The sequence below is a fragment of the Lissotriton helveticus genome, chromosome 2_1 (genome assembly GCF_964261635.1).
Source record: "Lissotriton helveticus chromosome 2_1, aLisHel1.1, whole genome shotgun sequence".
In the NCBI taxonomy this organism is placed as follows: Eukaryota; Metazoa; Chordata; class Amphibia; order Caudata; family Salamandridae; genus Lissotriton; species Lissotriton helveticus.
The window spans coordinates 2,082,273,007-2,082,295,173 of NC_136059.1; the positions used below are offsets into that span (position 1 = coordinate 2,082,273,007).

Genomic DNA, 22,167 nt, shown 5'->3' on the forward strand with positions numbered 1-22,167 from the left:
CTAGATGTTCCTAAGTGTACCTAGCATCTGTGTAGGTGCGAAAGAGCTAATGAGCCAAGAATCCCACTAGGATTTAGTCCAACCCCCATACCAGAATAGTGAGTGTGGGAGTCCGTCCTGGCCTCGAGTTGGACACCCCGCAAGGGATGGTTAGACCACTGTCAGCTGGAGTGATGGCATGCCGAAGCCACAGCGTCTCTGATCAGTGTGTCGACCTTGAAGTCTCGGTCTGTCCTGCTTACTCACAGCAAGAGGTGCTGTATTTATACAGTCTATGTACGTGTGTTACCCATTGTTCAGTATGAGGATGATGTTTGGGGATTAAAACTTGTGCGTCGATGGGAGAGGTGAAGTGTACCTCCTGGAGAGTGTACTCATTAATTATTCATATGTGCTGAGGATGATGTTTTTGCGGCATCGATCAGGTAGAAACCACTCTCGTCACAAACTAGGTGAAAGGTTTAGTCCATAAAAGGCTGCAGACCTTATAAGGTGTTATGTCCCTACAAGGCAGTCTTTCCTTATTTGGAGTTATGTCCTTATAAGGCTCATTCATATGAAATGACAGGAGCTGATGGAGGGAGAGTGTACAATGTGTTCTGGGCCTATATTAGGGTACTGATACAACTGTTAAATAATTCAAGGTATGGTGTCCCCACACTGGAAAGGCCCTAACATATATTTTCCCTACAGCAGGCCTAATCCTATGTTGAAATTAGGGGTGGGCGTAATTTGCGTAATCGCATTACGCGAATCTCTGCGAAACGGTAAAAAATCTCTGCTATCACGCAGAAATTCCCTGAACACGCGGAATTGCTGTTTGCGATGCTTTTTTACTATTCACAATCGCTGTTTGCATGCTCGGGGGGAAATATCTCGAAAACACGCATTTGAGAACAGAAACAAGCAAAATATTTCACAAAGTCGCGGGATGCAGAATTTTGGGCAATTTCGCGTTCTCTGCGGAAAGCGAAATTACCCAAATTCCGCAAGTTCCACAAACGGAACGGAATTTACTGCCCAGGCCTAGTTGAAATCAGAGTACAGACTAAAAGTCTGATACTTTATCATGGGAACATGACCAGCTAGAAACTAATAATAGTTATTAAAAATCCAATGTAATGGTAATGGTAAGGCAGAGTTTCTTTCTAATAAATAATAAGGAAAAGTTACTTTTAAAGGGTTACCCTTTCCAGTCTGAGGCTCCTGTGGGCTAATTAGCATTAACTCTCCTACAACTTCCAGCCTGTACTTTACCTGACTGATGTGTAGAATTCCTCTAAGGACCTACACAATAGGTCACTGTGATTGACAAGTCGACCCGAATGGGCAGGGTTGTCTCCTATGAGCTCAGCACAAGGGTAGGGTACCACAATGTCAAGCCCTGTTTGTCATGTCTGTTAGAACTACATTAGACACCTTGGCACACTTGAGAGAAAGCAAACATAATTCTAGGACAATTATTGTGTAGCTTTTGTCTAGTGCTGACTAACCCTGCTTTTGTCTTACCAGACCTTTGTATTTTATTTTGTGTGAGTACTGAGCCTTCTTCATACTAGATGTTAGTGTTAGTTGTGAGTGGATAGTGCAGATTTTGACAGTCAACTCCGCTACATACCCCAAGCCTTCAGAGCCCAAATTTATTGCACCTAAAGATTCTGTCTGTCTTGGCATTGCTCTGGCATATGGCATTTTGGGACTATCTTCTGGTAAAGTAAACAGATTTTACTGAAAAAATGGATAGATAGGATTGTCCCTTGAAACTTTTACCCTATTGGTTATGGAGCACCAAGGAGTCACATTACCCACTAGCTGGTGCCAGGCATAAATGTGGCACTCCATGTCACCTCCTTAAAATGCTTTCTTAACATGTGGGAGAAGAGAAGACTGAACCTGTAATCTGTCATGTGAGAGTAGCCCTGATTGAGGGACCTGCCCCTATGGTGCCCACTACAAAAAAATAGACTTCAAGTTTACGTTGGCTGACCTCCCGTGCGGCTACAGGAAACAACACTTCAAAAGGCCATTTTCCTGGATGTTCTGAGCAGAGCAGTGGCAACTTGAACTTGACTGGATTTTGCTGGTGACCTCTGGTTGGAATGAATGCCAGGTTTGTTCTATGTGGAGATCTCTGCAATTCCGAAATAAACAACAGTCCCTTTCTATGTTGTGACTTACAAGATTTTTCAACTCGGAACTTTAATGCCCCAGAGGGACAAACTATCTTGATGTATCCATCATGGTGGTGGCTACAATTTCAGCTTTTTCTCATATGGAGAAGACATTTTCATATAAAAAGTCTCTTTTTGGATTAGTACTTAGGGACTGATTATGACTTTGGTGATATTTGGACTACTGTCACGTCTGCTTCACTGCCTGCAATATTACAATGTTGACGTTTTGCAGGACGAATGACCACTGGTGCTCTGCTGACAAAGCTAGCCATTTCGGATCGCCTTGATGGTGGTGGGGGGAAAGCAGCTATCATAGGGCGGTACAGAGAAGTTCACCCCTGTCCAAACGTGTTGTCTTTCCAACAAGCTGACCATGGCGGGAAGACAGCCATCTTTGAGCTGGCAAAATCATAGGATTTGGGGTGCAAACTCACCCATTTACTTTACTTCTGTTCAGTCTCTGTGGTGGATTGCTTCCGCCAAGGTCCCTCTTCACAGCAGCATCTTGATCCTGAAGAAAATTACCCTATTGGAGCCGAAATCTAGGTACGTCTATTTTGTACTATATACCCCTTGACTGGACTGGCACATATGGTCCAGACTCCAGCCATGGGTAAGTGCTGGTACGAGGTCTTTTTTCACGTGGCATGCATATGTGTACATTTAACACTTGTGTTGTCAAAATATATGAAAACAACAATTGATGGACAGAATGCAGAACAATGTCATACATTCACCCCAGTACAGAGATCAGGGCCTAAATCCATCTTTTTTTGCACCCCATTCCATTCCAGTTTGAACCCAGCCGTATGCAAATCAGTCTTGACCCTGTGCCCAATGGGAACAGCCCACTTCGAACTGCCAGGCCAGGTCCGGTTTTGGGGTTTCACCCCTCATCAGCCAGGATAGCTAGACTCAAGTGGCACAGAGAGCACAGGACCCATGTCTAGGCCTACCCGTCCCACTTGGAGTGACTAATGCAAAAACAACAATTGATGGACAGAATGCAGAACAATGTCACACATTCACCCCAGTACAGAGATCGGGGCCTAAATCCATCTTTAATTTTGCTCACCATGCCATTCCAGTTTGAACCCAGCCATATACAAATCAGTTTTGACCCTGTGCCCAATGGGAACAGCCCAGCCCGAACTGCCATGCCAGGTCCTCCTGGACTGGAAACAAGCATCCTATGACCGGTTTGGGAGTTTCACCCCTCATCAGCCAGGATAGCTTGATACCAATGGCATGGAGAGCATGGGACCCACGTCTGGGCATACCCATCCCACTCGGGGTGACAAATGCAAAAATAATTGATGGACAGAATGCATAACAATGTTATACGTTCATCCTAGTACAGAGATCTGGGCCTAAATCCATCTTTTATTTTGTTCACCATGCCATTCCAGTTTGAACCCAGCCATATGCAAATCAGTTTTGACCCTGTGTCTAATGGGACAGCCCAGCCCACACTGCCAGGCCAGGTCCTCTCTGGACTGGAAACAAGCATCCTAGGACCGGTTTTCGGGGTTTTACCCTTCATCGGCCAGGATAGCTTGACTCCAGTGGCATGGAGAGCATGGGACCCACGTCTGGGCATAACCCGTCCCACTCGGGCCGACAAATGGAAAAACAACAATTGATGGACAGAATGCAGAACAATGTTGTACATTTATCCCAGTACAGAGATCTGGGCCTTAATCTCACTGTGCCACTGGATTCAAGCTATCTTGGCTGTTGATGGGTGAAACCCCAAAACCGGTCTTAGGAAGCTTGTTTTTGGTCCAGGGAGGACCTGGCTTTTCAGTTCAGGCTGGACTGTTCCAATGAGGCGCAGGGTCAAGACTGATGTGCATATGGGCAGGTCTAAACTCGAGTGGCATGGTGAGCAAAAGAATGATGGATTTAACACAGATCTCTTGACTGGGGTGAATGTTTTGATTTGTTCTGCATTCCATCTATCAATTGTGTGTCTTTTGTCATTGTATACACACCAGGATTTTCACATATGAAAAGATATACAGAAACACCGCTGCTGGCCCATTGGAAACATCCTAATATGGCAGGTGGGGGACTGCTGCCACTGAAGTCTTCTTTAGACCGCCGCAGTAAAGCGGTAAGACCACCGCGGTAAAGAGGTAAGACCGCTGAACTCGTAATAAGGTTCTTAGTAATTGTTTTGAATTTTCTTACTTCCAAGCTCTAGAGGGACCAATCTATTTGGCGTATTGGACCCACGCTACACAACGGTCACCTAAATTGAGGAGAAGTGCTGGTCTACTGGGACCATTGACTACTACTGGCGCTTTACAGTTTTAAGTGCTATTTCCCAGTAAATCTTAAATAATTCATATTTCATGTTCCCCTTATTGTATTTTTGTCACATTGGTGTAATTAATTTTACTCTGTTTGTAGATTGGAGTGGACTTTTTATTTTGTTGTGTTTTTGGTTTCCTTATTATTTTGGTACTTCAAAATGCTTTACTCAGTTTTGTTACATTAAGCCTGTCTGCTGTGTGCCATAGCTACTAGAGGTTGAGCTCAGGTTTAAATTACTGAAACCTTTGACTAGACCTAGTAGAATAATAACTTTATAACTTGTAGTGGCCACCAGTTCACTCCAACTAATATGCCACTTTCTCATAATATGCAATTCAAATGAAGAGTAAACAAGCATGGTGGCTAAATGTACCGGACATTGAAATTGTTAAACCTTTGGCAGCATTGCATACATTTATTTATATCAACATAATCTTTAATCTTATTTTACTTAGAAAATATATCAGAACTATATCCAAAAAATTCTATGACAGTATTTAATTGAGTAGGGGACTAATATGAACATAGACAGGATGCAAACAGTGGAATACTAAAGGATACAGAAGAGAAACTGGATCTGATACTTCTGAATCTACTACATAGGTATAAAATCTGATAGCAGGACATATTGTTGAGGCAGTGAGGCAATCCAAGATCTGTGAAGACAGACATTACATCCAATAATTAAAAGACAGTGAGAAATGATAATACAAGACAGTGTCCCTTAATAGTTAATTGGTTTTTATATCCAAACTGCTAAATTAATTACATCCTTATATGATTTTCTCTCTTGATATACTTCATCAGTGTGATTCCACCAAGGGCATTATTATGAGTTTAGTGGTCATCCAATGGGACCACAGCAGTCCTAGGATGAATGCCAAGTCAGTGCTGAGCCCGCCCACCCGATTATGACTTTAATCCAGGGCAGGCAGGTGGTGTGGCAGCAGGTGTGTAGGCTCATAGGAGAGCTTCAACCGCATACCAATGTGAGAGTGCCAGCAGCAGGTTCCTGCGTGTAGTGGCATGCATCATGGTGTGCATGACACACCATGCTGGAACAAGGGTGCAATTCCAGTGGGCACAAGATGCACCCCTAAGCCCAGATTCAGCCAGAGGTCCTGTTAGGGCCCCCTTACCTGCATATCCTCTACCTTTTTCATGGCAGGTCCCTGCCATGAAGCAGATGGTGGATATGCAGGTCATAATATGCTCGATGGTGCCAACTTCGGCACCGCCAGCATATTCAGGACCTTTGCAGACCGCTGCCGCAGCAGGATCCTTGATCCTGTATAATGTTATGTTATGTTATTAATTTTTATAAAGCGCACAGCTGCCGCAGCGAAGGGGCGTCCTGGCGCTTGAACAGGTACTAAAACATAACCCGAAGAGAAAGAAAGAGGACGACTAACCAAGTACAGAAAACAGGAGAGTTTTAATAGCACGTCTAAAAACGGTAAGATTATTCAGAGCACGGATGTGCACCGGGAGAGCATTCCACAGACCAGCGGCAAGCACTCGATAGGAGCGGCCACCCATCCTGCTAAGTTTAAAACGGGGGCAGACCGCAAGATGAAGTGTGATGTATTCCTATAGGTTCTGTATCGATCCACCTATTCCTGACCCTATTCTGGTTAACAAACTAACAAGTTAACTAGCAGCCATCCCATGAGGCAGAAAACCCCCATGATGCAGGAACCGTTATCTGATAAAGCCACACTACGGCACAGGAACGTGTTATCTGATTAGGTCATAACGCTTGCCATCTAATTAGACAAGCGATATTCCTCCAGCCCCTGATAAGGCATACGGAGTTCTCAAAACAAATCAAACCTATGACAACCTGGGAAAAACCCTGCGGCCATTGTTTTGATTTCACCGAGAACTTCAGCAAAAGAATGTGCTAACGACCTGGTCGTATGACATCCTTATTGACGTATCTATGTCCATCCTTACGTCAATCTCGGCACCTTAAAGGTATAAATATTACCGATATTGCCCTATGCAAACACACGCGGTGGTGACGAGATCGGAGCAGCCAGACTTGCCGAAGCCCAGAGCAGAGCAGACCCCGCTGGCGCAGCCCCGCCTTCCTGACGCGCTGAGAACGAGAAACTGTCTATTCTCCTGCCGAGAAATCCAGCTCCGGCGCTTCCGGGTAGCCCTCGCAGGCAGCCTGGAATATCGAGGCCAGAGACGAGAGATACCATCCCTCATCCATCCTAGATTCCAGGTACAGAACTGAATAACCCCTCACAGAGAATTCTTTAGTCAGTCACTTGGCAAAACAAACTTAACTTAAACTGTAACTTTCTATTCCCGCCCACGCATTAGACTTAGGTCAGGTACACGGGGTAGGCGTAGTTAGAAACACCAGTTGAGTACGATTAGTCAAATGTATATGTGTATGTAATATATCTTATTCATTTTAAACCTTCATATGGCTTAGAAACCATATCAATGTTTTTACAGTATTATTTTATACTTCTGCTTTTAATGTATGCACTTTACTTAACCATAAGTATTGCAATAATATCGATCCATTTCTCTTGTATGAGAAAAGAGACTGATCAATAAATAACATCTTTTATTGAACACGCCCGTCTCTTCCTTTTCTCTACAATCTGATGAGACTAAGAATGCACGTACTGACTGAGTAAAATAAATTGCCTTTTGTTCACACGACTCTCGAGATACACTCTTGATTAGGGGAGAGCAAAGTTGTCATGTTCTATGGTTGTCAGAAACTAAATCCCTTCTTGTCTATCCAGGGAGGTTCAACTCCTCCATGCCTATTCGAGAAAGTTTCTAGTGAACTCTGAGCTAGCTGGCAAACCCAAACCTTTAAGTCTAATATCGACAGTAGTAGACCTAGTTAACGTCTGGTCTAGGCCTATACTATTGAAGGTATTATTCCAATGCGCAGAGCCTATTGGGATAATAGGAACTACACTACATGGCGCCCAACGCGTTTGGAAGGGCGATAAAACTAACGTAAGACATTTAGAGTAACTCAGTCGTGCTTTCTCACTCAGACCCCTTTTCCCATAATACTCCAAAGACGTCTGGAGTGGGTGAAAGGTAATATCCGCCAAACCTCGCAGGAGGAAACTCCTATGTATGGTACTTGGTTTAGTCAACGTTGAAGAATAAACCGTTCCAAAATATTGTGCATCTAATCTTTGTTTCCATAAGAAACCTGATCTGAAAACAAACAAAGTAACCATCCTGTCGGTAAAATGGTAGACAGTGATGATGAAAGAGAGGTAGTTAGATTAGCAACTGAACTCGCAGCAGCTGATACTGCACTGCAAGAAGCAGACCAGGATATAATACTCATCCCGGTCATCAAAAGGAAATCTATAACCTTAAAACTTATAGAAAATGGACTGACACCTAGAGGTGGTACAGTCATATTCGTAATTGAGGCACACGAATATCGGCAGACAGAGGTATACTATTCATGGATACATTTTCCAGCAGCAAATGCTGTAACAAAGTACTTCCACTATTACAAAACAGAGGAACCTCCTGAAGAGTATACTCCTTTCGAGGAGGTGGAAGTACCACTTAAATTTCAAGAGCACCTGCTCTTATTTAATGGCGCCCTAAAACACAATAATCACATCACCAGGCTCGGTCCTTTAGGTAGACCAGGAGCAACGTGGCCGGTCCTAGCCGGATACACACCACATCCAGAGTTCGAAAGAATGCCTGCAGCAGATCTTTTAGTACAACTAAAACAATTAATAAAGATACATAGACAATTAGTCCAATATTTGATGCGGACTTCAACAATTCAGCCAGCAATTAAAATTCCACAGCTGACCCCTCACCAGGGGAAACACAAATAAAATTACACCACAGAACATACAATCCTGCCTAGGTAAAGTACCAGCTAAACGGGAACAAATACCATTCTGGTTAGCACAAAAAATCACCCAAATAGAGGCTGTGTTTCCAGACACCACCCCGTTAGAAAAACACAGGATTCTGACTATCTGTCTTCCAATGGGAATCGCACCACACATTGAGGACTGTGACACTTGGGGTACAGTCTTTGCTTCCATCTACACAAAAACGCACGGTGTTCCATCCATTTTGGTAATACCAGATGTGCTAAAACGAATTCAAGACGAATATGGTCCAGAACCCGCTTTAACTCTCGGTATGAAATTACTAAAAGACTTCAAGCAGGTCTCGGCTATATTATTAGCCAACATAAAGGGAGAAGCAGCAAACGTGGCGATCCGCCAGAGGCTAAAAGAGACAGATATAGCAGACCAACCAGCTGAAATTGCCAGAATCATAGAAAAATCCTATGAGGAACTAGGTAGAGATAGTTTAGGTAGAATACCAGTAAAACCACAACTGATTGAAAGTCCTGAAAAAATATTTTTTAATAATAACTCAACATCACAAAAAAAGAGCTGGGATGGAAACAAACAATCCAATCCTAAAGAAAAGAAATTCCAGTCCAGAGGAAGGTCTCCTAGGCAAAGAGAAAAATCTCCGAACCAAAGACACAGGTCACCCCAGAGTGACTCCTCTGGGAAAAGATATAACCTTAGAAATAGGGATAATATAAAGAAGCCTGATAGATATCAAGACATTGATACACGTCCCTCTCAATCTTTTCAGACTTCCTCGCAGAAATCGGAAAGAAGAGGACGATCAGAACAAAGAGAAGAGCACGCCAAGTCCAAAGACAAGGAACCTGCTCAGCTAAAAAAGAAATTACAATTTCCAAAAAAGAAGGTAGCCAGTATCAAGGTAGTTAACAATGCCGAGAATACTGAGGACACAACTGAAAAACGGAGAATGGGCTCAGACAATGCTAGACAGCGCAGCAGAAGTGAGCATAGCTCGCAAAGTCCTTATGAATCATCTGGAGACAGTGGACACGAATGAATATCTTCAAGTGGAAACTGCAGACACCAGAGTTAGCAAACCTCACAAAATATATGAAATAACTTTACGTATAGAGGGGGATAAGACTAGGAAAATAAGGGGACTATTTTGGGATAATCTCTCCAAGGGCTATGACATCCTTCTAGCTGAAAAAGACTGGCCACCAGAGTTTGTCAGGGATTGCCCTCATGGCGAAGAAATAATTATGCCTGCCTTCTCAAATCACATCCCAATTCATAAAAAATACACACTTGCTAGAAAGTGGGCAGTAGCCCTAGCTCCTGCTTTATATAAAAATCACGTAGGATGGGATGAGGACTCTCCTCCTCACAAAATCCAGTTAAAATCACAACCTACTGCACAGAGGCAGTACCCAATTAAGCAAGAAGCTAAAAAACAGGTAAAAGAAATCCTAGATCAGCTAGAATACCAGGGGGTGATTGAAACTTGCACCTCACAAATGAACAACCCTTTGTTTCCGGTCTCCAAACCAGACAATTCATATCGTCTAGTTTTGGATTACCGACACCTTAACTCATGTTGCAAAACTTTTGCAGTGCAAAACTCGCATAGTGCTGCACTAATGAATAACATAGTGCGCAAAAAATACAAAACAACATTAGACATCTCTAATGGATTCTTTTGTCAAAACATAGCACCAGAGAGCAGATATTTGTCTGCATTCTCAATAAATGGCACTCAAAAACAATTCTGTCGGTTAGCCCAGGGGTACAAGAACAGCCCGGGAGTATTCTCAGCGAGAGTAACAGAATTACTACAAACATATGACGACGAAGCATTATCGTATGTCGACGACATATACTTAACAGATGATGACTTGGAGACTCACTTGAAGAGAGTGAACACCATAATACTTGGGTTCGCAGCAGAGGGTTACAAATTCAACTTTAAAAAATCCAGAATTGCCCATCTGACAGTCCTGTTCTTAGGATATGAATTATCAAGTGAAGGCAAAAGCCTGGCTGACAATTTTCTAGAGAAATGTGCCGTACTCCAAGCACCTAGAACACTAAAAAACCTACAGTCAATTCTAGGCTTCCTAAATTTCGGAAGAACATACATTGCAAATTACGCAGAAAGGGTCAAACCCCTTTATGATCTAATAAAACCAGATTTTAGAAGAACCAATTGGACTCAAATACACACAGAAATTCTGAGATCCTTACAAACAGACATGCTAATTAAAACAAAATTAGAAACACGTGATAACACACGCAATCTTGTGATTCGAGTCATCCCAGGAAGATGCGGATTCACATACCTGACCTCTAATGAGGGAGAAAAGGTACCAATTGCATTCAAATCACACTTGTACACTAAGGCTGAAATGAAATTCAGCCCAACGGAAAAAATTCTAACTGCAACACAGACAGCTATAGCAAAAGAACGAGCCCTGGCACAAGGTAAACGAATAATAATCGTGACACCGATACCAGCCCTAGAGGCGGTAACAAAGGCAAGCATTCCAAATGCTAAAGCGCTCCATCCGAGATGGATACAATGGGCTAATTCTCTTGCTGCAACAGACGTGGCATACGAATTTGATCCTAACTTAAAAACACAAGAATTTCTCCAATATGAATTTGAATGTCCTCCGCCGACCGAAATTCTGCCTCTAGAACATTACGGCTGTATAATATACACAGACGGATCAGCACAACCCGCAGTAGGGGGTAAACAAGCCTACAGTGCTGCGTGCGCGATCGTTAAAGGTCGCTGGCACGAAGGGAAATTTAAACCAGCTATCACTAAAACACAATCTCTAGGAGATTGTACAGCTCAGCGAGCTGAACTACTGGCGTTCAAGATGGCGCTTGAAAATACCGATCGAGAATTCCTCACACTCATAGTGTGCGATTCGTATTATTGCGTTCAATCTTACAATGAATACTTGCAGATCTGGCTTCAGAATGGTTTCAAGGATGCGAAAAGTGGCACAATCAAGCATAAAATGCTCTGGGAACAAGTAGTTCTTTTACAGAAAGAACTACCAAAGACTCACGTGATACATACGCTGAGTCATCAACGTGATGGCGTTCACGTTGCAGGGAATTCATTGGCTGATGAGGCAGCGAAGGCAGCTGTGCAAACGGCTTCCGTAGCTGCCATCACACGGTCAAAAACAAAAATAGACAGCGAAATATTACAGGCTGTCAGCGCTACAGAAAAGGATTCGATAGAAACACTCCCGAAAGGCTTTCCAGTAAAATACTCATACATAACTGATGCAAACAATGTTCCTTTTGCTCGAATCCCTGGAGTGGGGGATAGGGCAATTCCAAACATGGAACATAGGTTAGGACTGATAATAGCGGCACACGAAGGGCTTGCTTCTATACATGCTGGCGTCTCAGCCACAGTATCATTATTAAAACAGAGATACTGGTGGCCACAAATGAGAAGACAAACAAGGAACTATGTTTTAGAATGTGAAATATGTCAAAGAATGAAAGTATCAACGGTGAGACGCCCAGCGCAGACGCCCCTTCTAATCTCGGATAAACCATTAGCCTGTGTTTACCTAGACCACTGTGGTCCCTTACAAAGGGATGGTAACTATAAATATATCTTGGTTGCAGTAGACTCATGTACGAGATTCATATGGATGTGGCCCCAGCGAACGGCTGACGCCAGAACTGTTATAAAAGATTTGCGAGTCTTTATCGGCACATACGCAATTGGCATGCTGCATTCGGACCATGGTCCTGCTTTTAGCTCTAGAGCTTATAAGGAGGCCATGGTCAGCATGGGCGTGACATTGCGGTACTCTTGTCCATTTCACCCTGAGGGGAACGGAATTGTTGAAAGAAAAAACCGTGACATAAAGCAATCTATAACGGCAAAGGTATTAGGTTCGGGAGCTGGGTGGGTCAAACATCTAATAAGTGTCCAACGTAGTCTAAATAACGTGCCAAGAAATTCTCTGAAGGGATTCAGTCCGTACGAATTATTATTTGGAACTAGGATGTTAATCTCTGACCTTGACAGTCAGACTTCAGTGGTAAAGGAAAAAGCTTTGATATCAAAGATCGTTTGGCTATTTTACAGGACTTAAACGAAACAAGAAAAGACCTGAGCAACATAAAGTTGAAACAGCAGCCAACAACCACTGAAGAACCACCACCTGTCCCAGCAAGACCTGTCTGGATTCCAAAAGTCGGGGATCTAGTCAGAGAAAAGATCGCGGTAAAGAAGGAATTTGGGCCTTCTTACAGAAAAGCAGTTCCTGTCTTGTCTGTCAACGGGCCAAGATCAGTAGTACTACCGCCGCTTGCTGGTAAAAAGGAGAACCGAGTTGTATCCATCGACCTGGTAAAACCACAATCATGTGGCCGATAACAAATAGTAGGCCAAGTGGAGTCCCCATAAGTAGCAGAACACCAAGGTTCGCTACCAGTACAGAGGTCCTAACAAAGAGGCTAATCACATTCGAAACGCCTACGGAAGAACGACAAGGACTATGCAACAATGCAATGGAACTTAGACCTCTGAAAACCCAAATAAAAACATTTAGCAGAGACACACCAATCTATAATGAAGTAACAAACGACTATGCAAGAAACAGTAATCCTGAAGCAATTGGAACAATTGACAGAACTGCATCCGGCTACTTCATAAACTTCGATGATTCCTCCGAAGGCTTCACTGAATCAAAAACACAGCCATCATCAAAAACCTTTAAGGATAAAGCTAAAGAACTTTTGAAACAACTGAAAGAAACATATCTGATTTCTCCATGGATTGAATTTTGGGTGGGTTTTGGTGCATTTATCCTCATACTTTGGCTCATCATGATACTAACTTTGGGACGCTTCATTGAGGGAAAATATGCTAAAATGGACACAGCAAGTCAGAAAATCAACTTGATCCTCAAACCACACACATCTTCACACGTCGAGAAAAGAGAACTTTCTTCAGTCAAATTCACAGCCAATCCTATACCGGGTGGGGTAGCATGGGACAACACTGACTACGAAATCTATGGTCCGGTTGAAATCCTGAAATATCCACACCAAATTAAGATCTCGTTGAGTGACTTTGTAAAACCAAGCTCATTTGCTGATGATTGGGACTTTGAAAGTATAAATAATATGATGTCTGACTTAGTGATGTCTGCTAAATTTACCAAACATGATTATTTGCAGGGTTCGACAAAATATGATAGTATGTACTGTTACAACCACTATGGTAACCATTTTTTACATAGATCTGCACAACCTAGAAATGTTTTAAATTATAATCAATGGGAACATTGTGCAACCCCTCCAAAAGGAAGCTCAAGAACCGTTTATGACAAATATTCATACTTTTCAGGTTTTAACACAAGTAATGCTGAAACATTTTATTTCAAATTGTCAAATAAGACAGGGACAAAGACCATGATAACCAACACAAAATTGATATATTCAGACTCATACTTTGAACAAATGAATACTTTTGGTTTTGATTATTGGGACAAAAATGTTGAATTGAAAAGTGTTTGGGGCACAAAAGAATGGCAAGTACAGGGTATAGAATCTTTGTTTAGAGCCTGCATGATCCCAGAACAAATTATATTTTTAAATGACACTGTTCAACAAACTACCTGTCTTGGCTTAGCCAAAATCAAAGACTTAAATAAACCGTCTATTCCAAAACCAACAATGAACAGCAATAGCTCTACAGATGAGGAGATAGACATAAACTATGTATTAAACCAAAACAGAACACATTCAGATTGGAAACAGTGGTTGATCTGGCCCACAGATACTAATAACTGTCAAGACAGATTCCTGAACAAAACACAGGGGTTCAAAATGACCAGGCCAGACCCTAGATATTCCCAAAGACAACACCCAGGAATAATAACCACCTACAGTGTGGGCAAATTATGCCTTCAATGGCTACAAACTTCCACACTGGCAGAAATTAAGCAACACCTAACTTTACTTACTGATGGTGCTGATTTGCGTGATTTCATTATGGGACCGCGCAAACAGCGTCAGAAACGTTTCATAGCAGCCTCTGTATATGCAGCATACAACGAGGCCTGGAAGGTGACTCAAATTGAGACAGCAGAAAGAATACGGGAAATTGACCGTATTAATTTGGAAAAATCACTTTCTGTAGTGGACAATGGGTTAATGACTCTGTCCTCCAGAATTTTTTCTCTGGACAGCATTGTGTCTTCAGCAATCGACATAATATCACAAGACTTACTGTTGTTACAACACGGTCAGTCTCAATTGCGTTCTATTGTACAGCTAGGCTGGACGTTACAAAATCTTCGTTCAGGCTATGTGCCTTGGCGTTTAATCAACACAACGTCACTATTCAATATCTTTAACCTTACTGATAAACAAATCAGTATGGCCCAGAAGGGTGCTGATTATACAATCCTGAGCATTGAGAAACTCGAGAGATTACCAGTGACAATGTCAGAACGACCTGTCAGTGAATGGATAATACATGGGATAATTAATATTCCAATATCAACCTTCAGGTTTCAATACTGCCAAAAATATATACAGGCTGGCATGTACGAAAAATTGGGAAAAGGGTACATTAAAACAACATGGAACCTGCCCTATTCACATGCATGTGTCAGTAATAAAGGACAGAAAGTGTTTCTTAGTGGCAATAATTGTGCGATGTCACTAAGCGGTACACTTCTGTGTAACGGAATTAGTTTGCATGGAGCCTGTGAAGGGAACTCAAATAACCTTTCATGTCACCAGCTAGGCACACCTGCTACAGAGATAGAACCATTCTTTCAAAGACTCTATAATGAGAGTTACATTCTAATTGTGGACCGCAGATGCTGTAGTCTTATGCCCGGGACTCCTTATCTCGTAACTACGACTGCGAAGGTCAAGTGCTGTGGACGCTTATTGTTCCCCAGCTCCTTTCCAGACAGGGAGGCAAGGGCATGGCCCAACTTGAAAATTACTTCTATTCGAATAGATACTTTAAGCAGAATGAAAACAGTGCTTCTTCAGACGCCGACAAGGCTCACGTCATCAAAAGAAACGTATGATCTCCTAGTCCCAAGGACGACTGCAGAGATACATTCATTGTTATCGACTAATTCCCCCATACATTTCGCAGAAATCCTGAATGAAATCTTAAATATTTCTGATACCAGTGGAGTCTCAAAAGTATTTAAGACAGTATTTTCGATGGCATTAACACCATTCAAAGCCATACTGGGTATTTTTCCAGATTTCGTCCATTCGATTTTTGACGGACTTCCCCTCATTTTAGGACTAATTGCAGGAATCCTATTCTTAGTCCTTATATTTCGTTATGGCAAACCATGTCACAGACAAAACACCTGCGACAAGGGAAGAAACAATCCTAGCCATTGGATACCGGGACCGGATATCAAAAATCCTGGGACTATCCCGGCTTAGAGACCTGAACATGACTTGGTTTCTTTCATTTCGACCAATGTGGCATCGATGTGTTTTACCTGTATTAAGGTGCCTGCTATGCGGAGAAGAATGCGTGTTAGACACCTGTCTGACGCTACAATCGGATGCGCCAATGGATGCAGAAACATTGTTGAGTCCAACAAAGGCTCATGCTTTGTGCTGCCCTCAACGGCTACCAATCCTGATGACGGCATTCGTGGAAGCTTCACCACTACGATTAAGGGGTAGTGAAGTTCAAGATGAAAGCAGCATCGATCAGGTACGACCTTCTGTCAGCAATCCAAATCAGAATGTCAATGGAGACAATCATGCGCACTAATGCATGGTTACACCTATTTCCGAGTTAGTGGAACTCTCCCAGGAAGCTGTTGACAACTTTTTCGAGAGTCTAAATGATATGATGTTCTCACCAGAGCAGAAATAGAGACTTTTGAGCAAGCTCGTACACGGCGTTCCCTGAATTTGGCCTTCAACTAGAAAAGCAAAATACCATGAACATTTTTCCCTCCAGTTCACGGACAGCGATTTTTTCAGCAGCCCCAAAATATTTTTGCATATTTTTCGGGACACTATCTTCTGCTTAAAGTAAGAACTATTCTTAGAGAACTAAGATTTCTACTTTTAGATAGCTTATAGACATTAGCTGCCCGCTGGTATGTTCATAATTATTTTATTCTGTGATGGAATGGTCTCAAACTTTTTTCTGTATTAAGAGCCATTTCATGTGTAAATTTTCATATACCATTTAGCAATAATGTATACATATGCGTGATTACTTTAGCATTATTTCACAGCTTGAGTGCATACAATACATGTAAATGCTTTTTTTCCGTATATTTGATAATTTCAAAATGCATTTAAGTATTTTGGGGTGGTAAGGTATACTCGATACTCTACAGTATGTTTTACTATGCATAGATTAGTAAATATGTCCATAGTTAGCGTGGAGTGGGTGTGATGTATTCCTATAGGTTCTGTATCGATCCACCTATTCCTGACCCTATTCTGGTTAACAAACTAACAAGTTAACTAGCAGCCATCCCATGAGGCAGAAAACCCCCATGATGCAGGAACCGTTATCTGATAAAGCCACACTACGGCACAGGAACGTGTTATCTGATTAGGTCATAACGCTTGCCATCTAATTAGACAAGCGATATTCCTCCAGCCCCTGATAAGGCATACGGAGTTCTCAAAACAAATCAAACCTATGACAACCTGGGAAAAACCCTGCGGCCATTGTTTTGATTTCACCGAGAACTTCAGCAAAAGAATGTGCTAACGACCTGGTCGTATGACATCCTTATTGACGTATCTATGTCCATCCTTACGTCAATCTCGGCACCTTAAAGGTATAAATATTACCGATATTGCCCTATGCAAACACACGCGGTGGTGACGAGATCGGAGCAGCCAGACTTGCCGAAGCCCAGAGCAGAGCAGACCCCGCTGGCGCAGCCCCGCCTTCCTGACGCGCTGAGAACGAGAAGCTGTCTATTCTCCTGCCGAGAAATCCAGCTCCGGCGCTTCCGGGTAGCCCTCGCAGGCAGCCTGGAATATCGAGGCCAGAGACGAGAGATACCATCCCTCATCCATCCTAGATTCCAGGTACAGAACTGAATAACCCCTCACAGAGAATTCTTTAGTCAGTCACTTGGCAAAACAAACTTAACTTAAACTGTAACTTTCTATTCCCGCCCACGCATTAGACTTAGGTCAGGTACACGGGGTAGGCGTAGTTAGAAACACCAGTTGAGTACGATTAGTCAAATGTATATGTGTATGTAATATATCTTATTCATTTTAAACCTTCATATGGCTTAGAAACCATATCAATGTTTTTACAGTATTATTTTATACTTCTGCTTTTAATGTATGCACTTTACTGAACCATAAGTATTGCAATAATATCGATCCATTTCTCTTGTATGAGAAAAGAGACTGATCAATAAATAACATCTTTTATTGAACACGCCCGTCTCTTCCTTTTCTCTACAATCTGATGAGACTAAGAATGCACGTACTGACTGAGTAAAATAAATTGCCTTTTGTTCACACGACTCTCGAGATACACTCTTGATTAGGGGAGAGCAAAGTTGTCATGTTCTATGGTTGTCAGAAACTAAATCCCTTCTTGTCTATCCAGGGAGGTTCAACTCCTCCATGCCTATTCGAGAAAGTTTCTAGTGAACTCTGAGCTAGCTGGCAAACCCAAAACTTTAAGTCTAATATCGACAGTAGTAGACCTAGTTAACGTCTGGTCTAGGCCTATACTATTGAAGGTATTATTCCAATGCGCAGAGCCTATTGGGATAATAGGAACTACACTACAGAAGAGCCTCCGATCTCAAAGACCTCAACGGGATATAGGGGATGAGCAAGTTCACAAGTGCCGGCGGCGAAGAAAGCTTCATGATTTTAAAGGCCAAGCATAACGACTTGAACTTAATTCTTTGCCTAACCGGCAGCCAATGAAGGGCAGAAATAGTGCTGGACACAGAACAATGTTGAGGAAGGCCGACAATTGCCCGAGCCGCAGCATTCTGTACCCTTTGAAGCCTGGATGCCTCAGCCTGGTTTATCCCCAACAGCAGCACGCTGCCGTAGTCCAGCCGAGATAGAACCGTGGCTTGGACCACGAGCTGCCGGGTGGAAGGATAAAAAAACTTAAGGACCGGTCTTAAGCCTCGCAAAATACCGTAGCAGGTGGCTGCAACCTTCTTCGTGTGACTCGTAAAAGTAAGAGCCGGATCCATCCAAACTCCTAAATTCTTTACCTCGGAAACTGGAACGGGAGTGACGCCCAATTCAGGCGGCCACCACTGATCTCCCCAAAGCTCTGCATGTTTCCCCAACACCATAACTTCAGTTTTTTTGGCGTTCAGTTGTAAGCAATTGGTTCTTAACCAATTTGCTACGGCCACTAGTCCTGCTCGGAATCTGGGGGCATCCACCTCAGGGTCTCTGCTCAGTGTCACCGCCAGCTGCGTATCGTCAGCATATGAGGTCATCGTCAAGCCCCATTGTTTGACGATCGCAGCTAGCGGCTAGCGGTTTCACGTGGAAGTCTTGTGGTTGTTCCACCACCACACTCTTTATACTGCAGACAGGTGGTTGTGGTCGGACCACCACTGTGGGTACGGCAGCCCCAAGACCGCCGTAATTGAAATCAGGCCCTAAGAGTGGTATTTTATATTTTTCAACTTTTGCAATTTAACTTTTGATGACAATGCATTTAAGTTGTTACCCATTTTTTATTTACAATGGAGTTTTATATAAAATACTTTGGAGGCATGCCATGATGAAGGGATTATCAAATATCCTGAAATGTAGTGCCAGTTGTGCCTAAATAGAATGCTTAAAGAATAAAATGGATTAGAAAGTATTGACATTTATTTTATTGGATTACAAATATTCACAAAGTCATAAATCGAGATAGAGAGTCAAAATAGATATCATTATGTATTGTACATCAAACCAATGCCCAAAAATATTTGTAAGAATCACTCACCAGTTAACCATCTGTCTGCTGATAAAAGTATGGCATCCCGCTGCAACCTGTAGAATTCTGCAACACTGTAGAAAATAAGGTAAATAGTTAGTAAAAAAACTATTTAGGAAATGAATGTGAAAAACAGATGATTTTATTAATTTATATCAAGTTTCAATCTTTATTTCGGCCAATATGACCATCAAAGATATACAAAAGACATATATGAAACAATGTAAAAACCATCGAAGTAGGGCAGCAGCACATAATATACAATGTACAATCATTCCACCCTGCAAGAAAAACCATACATTTAAAATTTTTAGTGTTAAAATTAATTGGAAAACTGGGACTTTAAAATACGGGTGCGAGTATGCCAAACATTTGTGAGAAATTTAGCCAATGCGAACACCGTTGGTCCCGCGACATCGGTTTTTAAGATTCTGTACATCGGGAGATACTCCCTACAACCCAAGTTTCTGATGAGTGGTAGGAGCCAATGTTTCCTGGCGGTCTTGTATGTTGGACAAAACAAGACCACATGTAGATCAGTTTCCTCATCACAAGTGCAAGCCGGGCAATGCTTGGTAGAAGGCGGTGTAGACCAGGAACTAGTGTAAGACCGCAGAGGCAGTGTGCCATATCTCCATTGGAGAAATAGCTTCCTGGCCAGCACGGGAGTCATGCCATCCAGAACCCTCTCCAGCCTGTATGAGTCCTTGCTTTGCGTGAATACAGATGTTAATGACCCTTCACCCTGGGAATCTAAGACCATAGCTAGTTTCTGCTCGTGATACGCGTTGGCCAAGGCTCTTCGTGGGATCCTTAATGAAGCATTAGCTGGATCAGACCATAGGTCGGGGAGTCCCAGTCTAGTACAGGCCTTTTTTATATATTTTATCCAGGGGATCTGTAAAGCTTTGGGGTGGGTTAAGAACTCCCTCAGTTCCGCCCTGTAGGTACAAAGTTCTTCCCTGCTCCATAGCCTTCTCCAGAAGGCTATGGGTCTGAGACCCAGTTCATCTGCTATTGGTCTAAGTCCCAGGTCCATCCTCAGGGGGAGGAGTGGTTTACTAGACGGGAGTGCAACTATCTGTCTAATAAAGTTGTTCTCAGTTATAGACAGACTCTGGGAAGATGTATGGCCCCACAATTCCGCCCCATACATGACAGCGCCCCTGGCATGTGCCTTATAGATCTGGATGACCGGCCCCAATGGTCGATATGTGGAGCTTTTCATCATCCGAGCGATGCCGCTAGTGGTCTGCACTAATTTGAGGTTAGCCCTAGTCTGGTGTGTTCCCCACGACATGGTTTCATTCAACGTTACACCTAAATATTCAAAGGTGGAGACTCTCTCTAAACGTGATGATCCCAGTAAGGGGTTCGGGCGTGATCTTTGGGTTGGGTTCAAGACCATAAACTTAGTTTTTGAGGCATTGATCTCCCATCCCCTTTCCATACAGAAAGCCACAAAAGAATCAAGGATCCTTTGTATCCCCATAGGGGATTTAGACAGCAGCAGGGTGTCATCTGCAAACATGATTGCAGGCACCCTGCTGCCGTTCAGCTTTGGAGCATCAGTGTGTTCAATGCCATTAATTTATATACATTTCTATGAATGTATATCTCAATTGAAACAGTATTTACCTGTAAAATTGTCAGATATGCACAAACACAATAACAATGTTAAGAAGTAATAATATTATATGATTTCACAATTAAAAAAGTAACACCATTGATGTCTTTGGGATTTCTGAGTCCAAACTGACCCAATTTCCATATTGTGTATACAATTTACAACCAGACATGTATACATACGTACAGCACACATTTCACATTACAGTAAATGTACAAACTATGGGCCTAATTATGAGACTGGTGATCCGTGGACTGACAGACTTGTGGTGGCGGGTGGTGGTAGTCCAGCCTCCGCCACACTGGTGGTCTGACCTCCTCATTAAGACTTGGGCGGTCACCCGGCCCTGGGATCACTGCTGCCGCAAGGCAACGGCCATTCCCTGGTGGGGGCGTGGAGTTCGGAGACCAGAGGCCACAATATGCTAGGCAGGACCGCTGTGTTCCCACCAAGCATATTATGAGTTTCACCTGCCATGAAAACCCTGGAGGAGAGGAAACAAAGGGGTCCCTACCCTTGTGCCTCTGTGCCCTGTGTCTGCTTACGGGGGGTACAACATGTGCCCTCTTTTGTGCGTGCACACCAGTTCCTGCATGGCATTGACTTTACCTTGTGAGGCATTTCCAGTGCAGTGGTAGACAGCAGCCACTCTTGGCCGCCCGACCCAACACAAAAGTCGTAATTGTGCCCAATGTGTCTTTTTCAATATTCATGATGTGTTAAAACCATGGAAGGCCTTTATTTTTCATATCAGTGAAATCCTGGCAAGGTGAGGTTTCGGCTGAAAGTCCTGGTCTTCAGATAATTCTGTGCAAAAGTCTCCACTTTGATGCATATTACTCTTGCAGCTGGGCACTCATGCTGTATAAGTGGGCTGTGCTTATCTTCAATACAGAGAGTACAGGAGGTTTCTTAGTTTGAAGAATTTAATTGCAGGAATGGAATGGAAAATCCCTGGCACTAGTTGCAGGTTTCTCATCAGCTAGTTTTCCTGTACCAAATTTCCTTGACAGTCTCTCTGATTATTTCACTCTGGACACAAGGTCTTTTCAACCCTCTCATCACTCATTCCTCAGGGGAAGTTTCTTCAAGCAATGCAACTTTCTGCACGCAGGGCCTTTCGAGCTGCACGTTATCTGGGATTCTTGGGGAATGTTCCTCCATCCAGCAAGCAGCCTGCCATCACCTATCAGATGTGGG

General features: G+C 42.8%; 1 protein-coding gene across 7 annotated transcripts in view; it reads right to left on the minus strand.

Annotated features, from left to right (window-relative positions):
• Positions 1 to 22,167, minus strand: part of LOC144820011 (kynurenine/alpha-aminoadipate aminotransferase, mitochondrial-like) — a 785,209-nt gene that overhangs the window by 99,304 nt on the left and 663,738 nt on the right. For 5 of the 7 annotated variants that reach the window (XR_013607670.1, XM_078677674.1, XM_078677673.1 and 2 more), the window contains one exon: positions 19,350 to 19,414. The exons of 1 other annotated variant lie outside the window; for it this stretch is intronic. Coding sequence is in view for 5 of the 6 variants with exons in the window: in XM_078677674.1 (XP_078533800.1) it covers positions 19,350 to 19,414 (65 nt within the window). In the remaining variant the exon portion in view is untranslated. Of the gene's footprint in view, positions 1 to 4,990; positions 5,150 to 19,349; positions 19,415 to 22,167 lie in introns of those variants that run through there. One more of the 7 variants, XM_078677672.1, reaches the window with a different exon arrangement.